This window comes from Mesoplodon bidens, assembly GCF_964165515.1.
Source record: "Mesoplodon bidens genome assembly, chromosome: 6".
NCBI lineage: Eukaryota > Metazoa > Chordata > Mammalia > Artiodactyla > Ziphiidae > Mesoplodon > Mesoplodon bidens.
The window spans coordinates 44,303,009-44,313,531 of NC_138162.1; the positions used below are offsets into that span (position 1 = coordinate 44,303,009).

The following is a 10,523-nucleotide window of genomic DNA, read 5'->3' on the forward strand; positions in this document are numbered from 1 at the left end:
CTGCTGTATTTTGGAAGAGTTTGAGAAGGATAGTTGTTAGCTCTTCTGTAAATGTTTGATAGAATTCGCCTGTGAAGGAATCTGGTTCTCGACTTCTGTTTGCTGGAAGAGTTTTTTTGTTTTTGTTTTTTTTTTGTTTGTTTGTTTGTTTTGCGGTATGCAGGCCTCTCACTGTTGTGGCCTCTCCCGTTGCGGAGCACAGGCTCCGGACGTGCAGGCTCAGCGGTCATGGCTCACGGGCCCAGCCGCTCCGCGGTATGTGGGATCTTCCCGGACCGGGGCACGAACCCGTGTCCCCTGCATCGGCAGGCGGACTCTCAACCACTGCGCCACCAGGGAAGCCCTGTTGGAAGAGTTTTAATCACAGTTTCAATTTCAGTGCTTGTGATTGGTCTGTTTATATTTTCTTTTTCTTCCTGGTTCAGTCTCAGAAGTTTGTGCTTTTCTAAGAATTCGTCCATTTCTTCCAGGTTGTCCATTTTATTGGCATAGAGTTGCTTTTAGTAATCTCTCATGATCCTTTGTATTTCTGCAGTGTCAGTTGTTACTTCTCCTTTTCCATTTCTAATTCTGTTGATTTGAACCGTCTCCCTTTTTTCCTTGATGAATGCAGCTAATGGTTTATCAATTTTGTTTATCTTCTCAAAGAACCAGCTTTTAGTTTTATTGATCTTTGCTATTGTTTCCTCCATTTCTTTCTAATCTGATCTTTATGATTTCTTTCCTTGTGGTAACTTTGGGCTTCTTTTGTTCTTCTTTCTCTAATTGCTTTGGGTGTAAGGTTATGTTGTTTATTTGAGATGTTTCTTGTTTCATGTGGTGGAATTGTATTGCTATAAACTTCCCTCTTAGAACTGCTTTTGCTGCATCCTGTAGGTTTTGGGTCATCGTGTTTTCATTGTCATTTGTTCCTAGGTATTTTTATTTCCTCGTTGATTTCTTCTGTGATCTCTTGGTTGTTAATTAGTGTATTGTCTAGCCTCCATGTGTTTGTATTTTTTACAGATTATTTCCTGTAATTGATATCTAGTCTCATGGCGTTGTGGTCGGAAAACATACTAGATACGATTTCAATTTTCTTAAATTTACCAAGGTTTGATTTGTGACTGAAGATATGATCTATCCTGGAGAATGTTCCATGAACACTTGAGAAGAAAGTGTATTCTGTTGTTTTTGGATGGAATATCCTATAAATATCAATTAAGTCCACCTTGTTTAATGTATCATTTAAAGCTTGTGTTTTCTTACTTATTTTCATTTTGGATGATCTGTCCATTGGTGAAAGTGGGGTGTTAAAGTCCCCTACTATGATTGTGTTACTATCGACTTCCCCTTTTATGGCTCTTAGCATTTGCCTTATGTATTGAGGTGCTCATATGTGGCGTGCATAAATATTTACAGTTGTTATATCTTCTTCTTGGATCGATCCCTTGATCATTATGTAGTGTCCTTCTTTGTCTCTTGTAATAGTCTTTATTTTAAAGTCTATTTTTTCTGATATGAGAATTGCTACTACAGCTTTCTTCTGATGTCCATTTACATGGAATATCTTTAGCCATCCCCTCACTTTCATTCTGTATGTGTCCTTAGGTCAGAAGTGGGTCTCTTATAGACAGCATATATATGGGTCTTGTTTTTGTATCCATTCATCCAGTCTATGTTTTTTGGTTAGAGTATTTAATCCATTTACATTTAAGGTAATTATCGATATGTATGTTCTTTTTACCATTTTCTTAATTATTTTGGGTTTGTTTTTGTAGGTCTTTTCCTTGTCTTGTGTTTCCTGCCTAGAGAAGTTCCTTTAGCATTTGTTGTAAAGCTGGTTTGGTGGTGGTGAACTGTCTCAGCTTTTGCATGTCGGTAAAGGTTTTAATTTCTCCGTCAAATCTGAATAAGATCCTTGCTGGGTAGAGTAATCTTAGTTGTAGGTTTTTCCCTTTCATCACTTTAAATATGTGCTGTCACTCCCTTCTGGCTTGCAGAGTTTCTGCTGAAAGATCAGCTGTTAACCTTATGGGGATTCCCTTGTATGTAATTTGTTGTTTTTCCCTTGCTGCTTTTAATATTTTTTCTTTGCATTTAATTTTTGATAGTTTGATTAATATGTGTCTTGGCGTGTTTCTTCTTGGTTTTATCCTGTATGGGACTCTGTGCTTCCTGGACTTGATTGACTATTTCCTTTCCCATGTTATGAAGTTTTCAACTATAATCTCTTCAAATATTTTCTCAGTCCCTTTTGTTTTCTCTTCTTCTTCTGGGACCCCTATAATTCAAATGTTTGTGCGTTTGATGTTGCCCCAGAGGTCTCCAAGACTGTCCTCAATTCTTTTAATTCTTTTTTCTTTATTCTGTTCTGCAGTAGTTACTTCCACTATTTTGTCTTCCAGGTCACTTATCCGTTCTTCTGCGTCAGTTATTCTGCTATTGATTCCTTCTAGAGAATTTTAAATTTCATTTATTCTCTTGTTCTTCATTGTTTGTTTGCTCTTTAATTCTTCTAGGTCCTTGTTTAACGTTTCTTGTATTTTCTCCATTCTGTTTCCAAGAATTTGGATCATGTTTACTATTATTACTCTGAATTCTTTTTCAGGTAGACTGCCTATTTCCTCTTCATTTGTTTGGTCTCGTGGGTTTTTACCATGGTCCTTCATCTGCTGTGTTTCTCTGTCTTCTCATTTTGCTTAACTTACTGTGTTTGGGGTCTCCTTTTCACGGGCTGCAGGTTTGTAGTTCCTGTTGTTTTTGGTGTCTGCCCCCAGTGTCTGAGGTTGGTACAGTGGGTTGTGTAGGCTTCCTGGTGGAGGGGACTAGTGCCTGTGTTCTGATGGATGAGGCTGGATCTTGTCTTTCTGGTGGGCAGGACTGCATCTGGTGGTGTGTTTTGGAGTGTCTGTGGACTTTTTATGATTTTAGGCAGCCTCTCTGCTAATGGGTGGGGTTGTGTTCCTGTCTTGCTAGTTGTTTGGCATAGGGTGTCCAGCACTGTAGCTTGCTGGTCATTGAATTAAGCTGGGTCTTAGCGTTGAGATGGAGATCTCTGAGATAGCTTTCGCCGTTTGATATTACGTGGAGCTGGGAGGTCTCTGGTGGACCAATGTCCTGAACTCAGCTCTCCCACCTCAGAGGCACTGGCCTCACACCAGGCCGGAGCACCAAGACCCTGTCAGCCACATGGCTCAGAAGAAAAGGGAGAAGAAAAGAAAGAAAAATAAAATAAAGTTATTAAAATAAAAAATAATTATTAAAAATTAAAAATTAAAAAGTAATTAAAAAAAGAAACAAAGAAGAGAGCAACCAAACCAAAAAACAAATTCACCAATGATAACAAGTACTAAAAACTATAGTAAAAAAAAAAAAAATCCAGACAGACAGAACCCTAGGACAAATGGTAAAAGCAAAGCTATACTGACAAGATTACACAAAGAAGCATACACATACACACTCACAGAAAGAGAAAGAGAAAAAATATATACATATCTATATATATATATATATAAAAAAGGAAGAGAGCAACCAAATCAATAAACAAATCTACCAATGATAATAAACTCTAAATACTAGACTAAGATAAACATAAAGCCAGGAATAAATTAGATGCAGAAAGCAACCCCAAGTCTACAGTTGCTCCCAAAGTCCACCTCCTCAATTTGGGATGATTCATTGTCTATTCAGGTATTCCACAGATGCAGGGTACATCAAGTGGATTGTGGAGATTTAATCTGCTGCTCCTGAGGCTGCTGGGAGAGATTTCCCTTTCTCTTCTTTGTTGGAACAGCTCCCGGGGTTCAGCTTTGGATTTGGCCCCGCCTCTGCATGTAGGTCGCCTGAGGGCGTCTGTTCTCGCTCAGACAGGACGGGGTTAAAGTAGCAGCTTATTAGGGGGCTCTGGCTCACTCAGGCCAGGGGGAGGGAGGGGTATGGAATGCGGGGCGAGCCTCAGCGGCAGAGGCCAGCATGATGTTGCACCAGCCTGAGGCACGCCGTGTGTTCTCCCAGGCTAGTTGTCCCTGGATCACGGGACCCTGGCAGTGGCAGGCTGCACAGGCTCCTGGGAGGGGAGGTGTGAACAGTGCCCCGTGCTTGCACACAGGCTTCTTGGTGGCTACAGCAGCAGCCTTAGCATTTCATGCCCGTCTCTGGGGTCTGCGCTGATAGCAGCAGCTCTTGCCAGTCTCAGGAGCTCATTTAGGTGGTGCTCTGAATCCCCTCTCCTCGCGCACCCTGAAACAACGGTCTCTCGCTTCTTCGGCAGTTCCAGAGCTTCTCCCGGACTCCCTCACGGCTATCTGTGGCGCACTAGCCCCCTTCAGGCTGTGTTCCCGCAGTCAACCCCAGTCCTCTCCCTGGGATCCGACCTCCGAACCCTGAGCCTCAGCTCCCAGCCCCCACCCCCACCCGGCGGGTGAGCAGACATGCCTCTCGGGCTGTTGAGTGCTGGTCAGCACCGATCCTCTGTGCGGGAATCTCTCCGCTTTGTCTTCCCCACGCACCCCTGTTGCTGCGCTCTCCTCCGCGGCTCCGAAACTGCCCCCCTCCGCCACTACAGTCTCCGCCCGCGAAGGGGCTTCTAGTGTGTGCAAACCTTTCCTCCTTCACAGCTCCCTCCCACTGGTGCAGGTCCCATCCCTATCCTTTTGTCTCTGTTTATTCTTGTTTCTTTTGCCCTACCCAGGAACATGGGGAGTTTCTTGCCTTTTGGGAGGTCTGAGGTCTTCTGCCAGCGTTCAGCAGGTGTTCTGTAGGAGCTGTTCCACATGTAGATGTATTTCTGATGTATTTGTGCCGAGGAAGGTGATCTCCATGTCTTACTCCTCCGCCATCTTGAAGGTCTCCCCCAAAACTCTATTCTTGTATCAATTTAAACCACTATAAAACTCTGCATGTCAGGATACTAGAGTCAGAAGATTTGGTTGGGATCCTAATTTCTTTTACTGGCTGTGTGACTATGGGTGAATAAATCTTTCTTTAGTTTGTTCCTTCAGTGTTGAAATTGTGGAAGAAGGAAACTTTATATTGTGAGGAATATAAGTGGGCTTGGGAGTGAGCCTTTCCAGTGAGCCCATCTCTGCTCTTTCTCATATGATCTTTAAAAATTAAGATGCCTGGCTCCCTCCCCGAGACACTGTGACCTGGGCATCAGGATTTTTTTTTTCGTTGAAATATAGTTGATTTACAATATTCTTTAGTTTCAGGTGTACAGCAAAGTGATTCAGTTATATATATACACACACGCTCTTTTTCAGATTCTTTTCCATTATAGGTTATTAGGCCAAAGTATTTTTAAAAGCTTCCAGGTGACACTAATGTGCAGCAAAGTTTGGGAGCCACTGTGATCACTATGATCAACTTTGTACCTGCTAATTCCACATGAGGATCTATGTCATTTGCTAGTTCAGGTATTTTGTTTGTGAGCAGAATTTTAAAAACCAGAAAATCAATCATTTTTTTCTTTTTTTTATTGAGTAGAGTTGATGTATGATATTATATAAGTTTCAGGTGTACAAAAGAGTTATTCACAGTTTTTAAAGGTTATATAGAAAATCATTTATGTTTTAAACCAGGGTCACAAACTAAAATGCCTGCAGGAGCCAGGAAGCCAAAGTGAGCGGTGGGACCCTAGCAGTTGTCTAAATTGGCAGGGGCCGCTCTGCTCCAGCTGCTGCTGCCAGGCAGAAATTGTCAGTTTTTCTCATTTTCTTTAAAATCCGGAAATCTGTATTTTTATATGAAACTTTCCACTTTTTAAATTTTGCATCACGTATTATTTTATAGGCTAAGTAAAACATGTCTGTGGGCAGATTTGGCTTGGGAGCTGCCAGTGTGCAACTTCTGTTTTTAAACTTGGTTCTTACAGGACCAGAAGTGTACTAATTGCATCATCAACATATGTTAAAGTTGGCATTTTTTCTTTGCATTAGGTCTAGTACCTATATGGACTTCCCTTAAGTAAGTTTTGTCTTTGATATTAGATTATTCTATGATTTGAGGGCCTCAAGCTTTGATAACTTCACTCACTCCTATCACTCATTCCAGCAGGGTGGTCCCCACTGAGGGGTATGCTGTCATTTCCATTTTGATGCTGAAAGCAGTGGCATGTACCCCAGAGTACATTCAGACGGAAGAACCCTGCTCTCATGCTTGGAGTGCCAATCAAGACTAGATTTTCACACATATAATGCCAAGTCCCAGAAGATTCCCTGGAGATATGACCAGGATTTAAAATGTGATTCACCAGTGGCAAGCCCAGCAGAGGCAGGTGTGGAAGGGCACCAGAGAGGCCTAAAGCACCTCTATGTTTCCAGGGGTACCAAAATCTCTAGAAGACTACTTCTCAGTTTTGTTCTATTAATTGAAAGTTCTCAGCTAAGAATAATTCATGTTCACACTTCTGTTCATCTCAAAGAAGTCACTTAACAAAAAAAGCTGGAAGACAATTTATATTGCATGATAATTATGTAGTTATGTTAAGATATCATGATTAAAATACCTGTTTTGGAGGAAACCTCTAATTTTTTTTTCTGCTTTTGGATTATTTTTAGATCATGATGCTGGAAATGGAGTACAGAACCCAGAAGAAGCAGGCATGGTTTCAGAAGAATTAAAATGGGCATCCAGAACTGAAAGTATAAAATTAAGTGGAAGGGAAAGACAATTAGACAGTTCCACAAGCTTAAGAACACAACCAAATCCTCTGAAGTTCTGGGAAGAAGGCCCAGAATTACCACCAATTTATAGCTCTTTAGCACCCACTAGTGGGCATTTGTTAAGCAATGAGGCCAAAACAGAAAGGGATGACAATCAGTTTACAAAATCTCACAGTCAACCAACACCCCAAATTCAGCCAGGAGGAAATGTGGCACAGTTGCATAGTGTCACGCCTGTAAAGTTGTGTCGCAAAGAGTTACGTCAGATTTCTGCCTTGGAGCTGTCGTTACGAAGTTCCAGTCTTGGAGTTGGGGTTGGATCTATGACTGCTGATTCCATTGAAGTAGCTAAGAGAACGAGTGACTTAAAAACTTAGGCATTTAATAAGAAAACTTTTAATTTACTAGGTGGGTAAGATTCCTTTTTCTAATCTGTTAGAAATTAAAGCTTAAGCTCACTGGCTGTTCCCTCAGGATAAAAGAAGAAGGGGAGGAAGTAATCCCTAATCCTTTTGTATACCATGGATATGTATATCTTCTATAGTATATTTGAGGAGTTTTAATTTGTATTTCCATAATAACCAAACACATGCTTTATCAAGTAATGGAACATTTAAATGTTTCCACTTCTAAATTTGCTTAAAATTTTTTCCAGGCATATTTGAAGAACAAAACTAAGAGTAGAATAATAAACTAAAATATCCATCAAATGTATATTATTATAATATAAAAGTATATTATTATATTATAAAAGTATGTTATAATACAATAATTATAATATAAATTTATATTGTTATTCTCAAATACAAGTATATTTTGTTATTTTTTTAAAAAACATTTAAATATTGCTTATACCAGAGAGAGAGTCACCTGCTGCATATGTTTTGGCTGAAACAGCTGAAAATTTGTGCCAGAATGCACTCTATGGGCTAAGGCAACTGGCTAGGTTTAGGGATTAAGGTTAATTTATGGTCCTCAGAGGCTGAGTGATCATTCTTGACTTTTAAAACATGGTCTCTGCTCTTTTTTTCTGGAATTGCTTTTAGAGTATTATATTATTGGTTTGCTAATATTATGGAATATAGGTTTATCATCTCCCTCCTGCCCTATCTATTCAGCATATCTCTCATTATGCTACTAAAATTGGGAGAAATGAATACAGTTCCGTGGAATAGGGAAACAAAGATAGAATAACACTAAAGTATTCTAACACATCAAGGAAAAGGTATCTGGTCATATGGAGTACACCTGTAAAGCTTGAAATCTAGCCAGAGGATCTTTAGCTAATAAATTGATGGGCTTAATCTGAGATTATTTTCCTCTACAACCTGGTTAGTCAGGCCTGTACACAGGCCGCCCAGATTGCACGGGGGTTGTAAATATGTAAATGAAATTTTTTCTTCAAGATATTTTTGGTCTAAATCTTATTATATAATGTAAACCTCAGTTTGGAATTAAAAACTAAACATTGCTTTGTCCAACAAATTTTTCATCGTATTTTTCAATCACAGAAAACATTTCATTATAATGACCAGAGGTATGATTTTGTTACTTATGTTGTTATTTTTGTTACTTTTCCAAACTTTTGCTTGTAAAATAAAGTTTTTTCTTAAACCAATTAATGTTTGGGGGGCAGTAGCAAAATCACCCTGATTTATAGAAGCTTACTCCATGAGAGTAACCCACTTTATTACTGACTCCAACTTTTCCTACCTGATGCTAAGTTTTTTCTTTTGTCCTTTCCTTTGTTGCTATTGACCCTGACCATCTTACCTAAGACCCAGACTGTTGCCCTGTGCTCAAAGACTGTTTTCCTTTTCTAGTTTCTAGCCCCTAGGAAGTAGGGTTCCTTGGTCTTACTGCTAAAAAACAGTTCCTATAGGAGAAGAAAACCAAACCAAAACAAACTTCTAAATTGGTGAATAGTTTCTAGATCTCTTAAGTATGGTATTAAAACTCATTTGAATTCTGGGTTAAATAGACTTCTGTGGACTTAACCTGGAAACGGAACCACAAGTTATAACTTCGGCCCAATGAGAAACTGTTTCAACCAACAAATTTACAAACCAACTTAGAGATTTTGTTTTTTTAACAGGGACTATTTGAAGTCAGACTCCTGTTTTCAGCTAGTTTTCTCTTTTTGCCTTTGGTTTGTATGATATGTATTTAATATATATATCGTATATAATGTGTGTTATAGATAGATAAATAGACAGACAATGGCAAAAGGCCAGTGCCTTAGCAAAGCACAGCAATCATATATTTGTTAATATGTACACATTTATTAATGAAGCCCCTAATTTTAAGTTCCTTATAAAATTAAGTAATAATTTAGAAATAATTCATATAAGAATGTATTTTGACATTGGAATTCTGCTTGCCCAAGAAATTGACACATATTTGCTTTACCTGTGGAAATATAAAGACATTTTCTAAAAGCCAGCTCACTAACAAAGCAAGAAAATTTATATTAAACCAACAACGAGTAGATTTGATAATGCAAATGGGAACTGACATCTAGATAACAAAGGTACAATTTTTTTTTCTTCTTCTTCTTTTTTTTTTTTTTTCTTTGCGGTACGCGGGCCTCTCACCGCTGTGGCCTCTCCCGCCGCGGAGCACAGGCTCCGGACGTGCAGGCTCAGCGGCCATGGCTCACGGGCCCAGCCGCTCCGCGGCACGTGGGATCCTCCCGGACTGGAGCACAAACCCGTGTCCCCTGCATCGGCAGGCAGACTCCCAACCACTGCGCCACCAGGGAAGCCCTTTCTTCCTTTTGGTTAAACATACATCCTTTATATGCTATGATAGATTTCATATAAATACTCAAACAAACACATATAAATAGTGTCCTGGATAATATATTCTGGGAGTGAACCTCTTGTCTTTCTAGTTTAGTCAGTGCAGTCACAAAGGAAAGAAAAATTGTCATCTCCCCCAAGGCAAGTACAATTTTTTTTACATTAACTAATAATAAATTTACCCTCTGTTTCACATGCTCTCCTTAGTCTAAACATTTTGTCATTGTTTGCCTTTTTGCGTGTGTATGAAATATGTTTGTGGGGGGTTTTTTGTTCATTATTTTTTTTCCACCTATAACAGAGCATTTGGAAAGAAACATATTTGCCTCCATAAAGTACTAGTTCTTTCCCTAACTCCAGAGTGTTGTAGATAACAGAGTTGGAGAATTCTATGAGTCTGGGAACTATGGGTGGGAAGAACATCAGTGAAGGTGCTTTTGTGCTTTAATGTTTGTTTTCCTTTGCTAATGTTTTTTCCTCCTTTAGTTCGTCATATCTTCATGAACTCAGTGTCCAAGGAGTCAGCAAAAATATACATATGATCTTCAGTAATGTGGACTTTATTGCCATTGGCTTGTTTGTGATAGTCCAGGGCAATAAAGTGATAAATGCTTATTTAAGAATGGGCATCTTATATTTTAAAACAAAGTGTCATACTAAGTCTTAGAATGAATTGCTAAGAAGTCAAGTCCTTAGTGGGAGTTTGGTTCTATAGTCAACACAAATTCTCATGCATTAAAAGCAAGTGTGACATGTTTTGCTCTTTCATTTATTTCCTTAGGGACATACTTGTGATTTTATAAAGCACTGGAGTATGAATAATGAAAGCTCAGTGTCCACTCATGTCTACAGTTCCTCTCTCAACTTCACTGGAATTTTTTAAAGTATTCATTATGTATATTTTACATTTAAAGATATAACAGGCTGCAGGCTGCCTTGATTAGTATTGATAACATATATTTCTTCTATGTTTATATTTTCAAAAATTGAAAATAAAGTTGAGAGTGAGATATTGCCACAATAAATATCTCAAATGCATTGGGTATGTAGTATTTTGAGCTCATCTGGGCAGTAGTGT

The 10,523-nt window shown here is 39.1% G+C and overlaps 1 protein-coding gene across 4 annotated transcripts in view; it reads left to right on the forward strand.

The window, feature by feature from the left end:
• KIF27 (kinesin family member 27) overlaps positions 1-8,262 on the forward strand; it is a 93,399-nt gene extending 85,137 nt beyond the window's left edge. For all 4 annotated transcript variants that reach the window (XM_081236174.1, XM_081236173.1, XM_081236175.1 and 1 more), the window contains one exon: positions 6,540-8,262. In XM_081236174.1, the coding sequence (XP_081092300.1) occupies positions 6,540-7,021 (482 nt within the window). In that variant the 3' untranslated portion in view covers positions 7,022-8,262. The remainder of the gene's footprint in view (positions 1-6,539) is intronic.
• Positions 8,263-10,523: the final 2,261 nt, after the last annotated feature.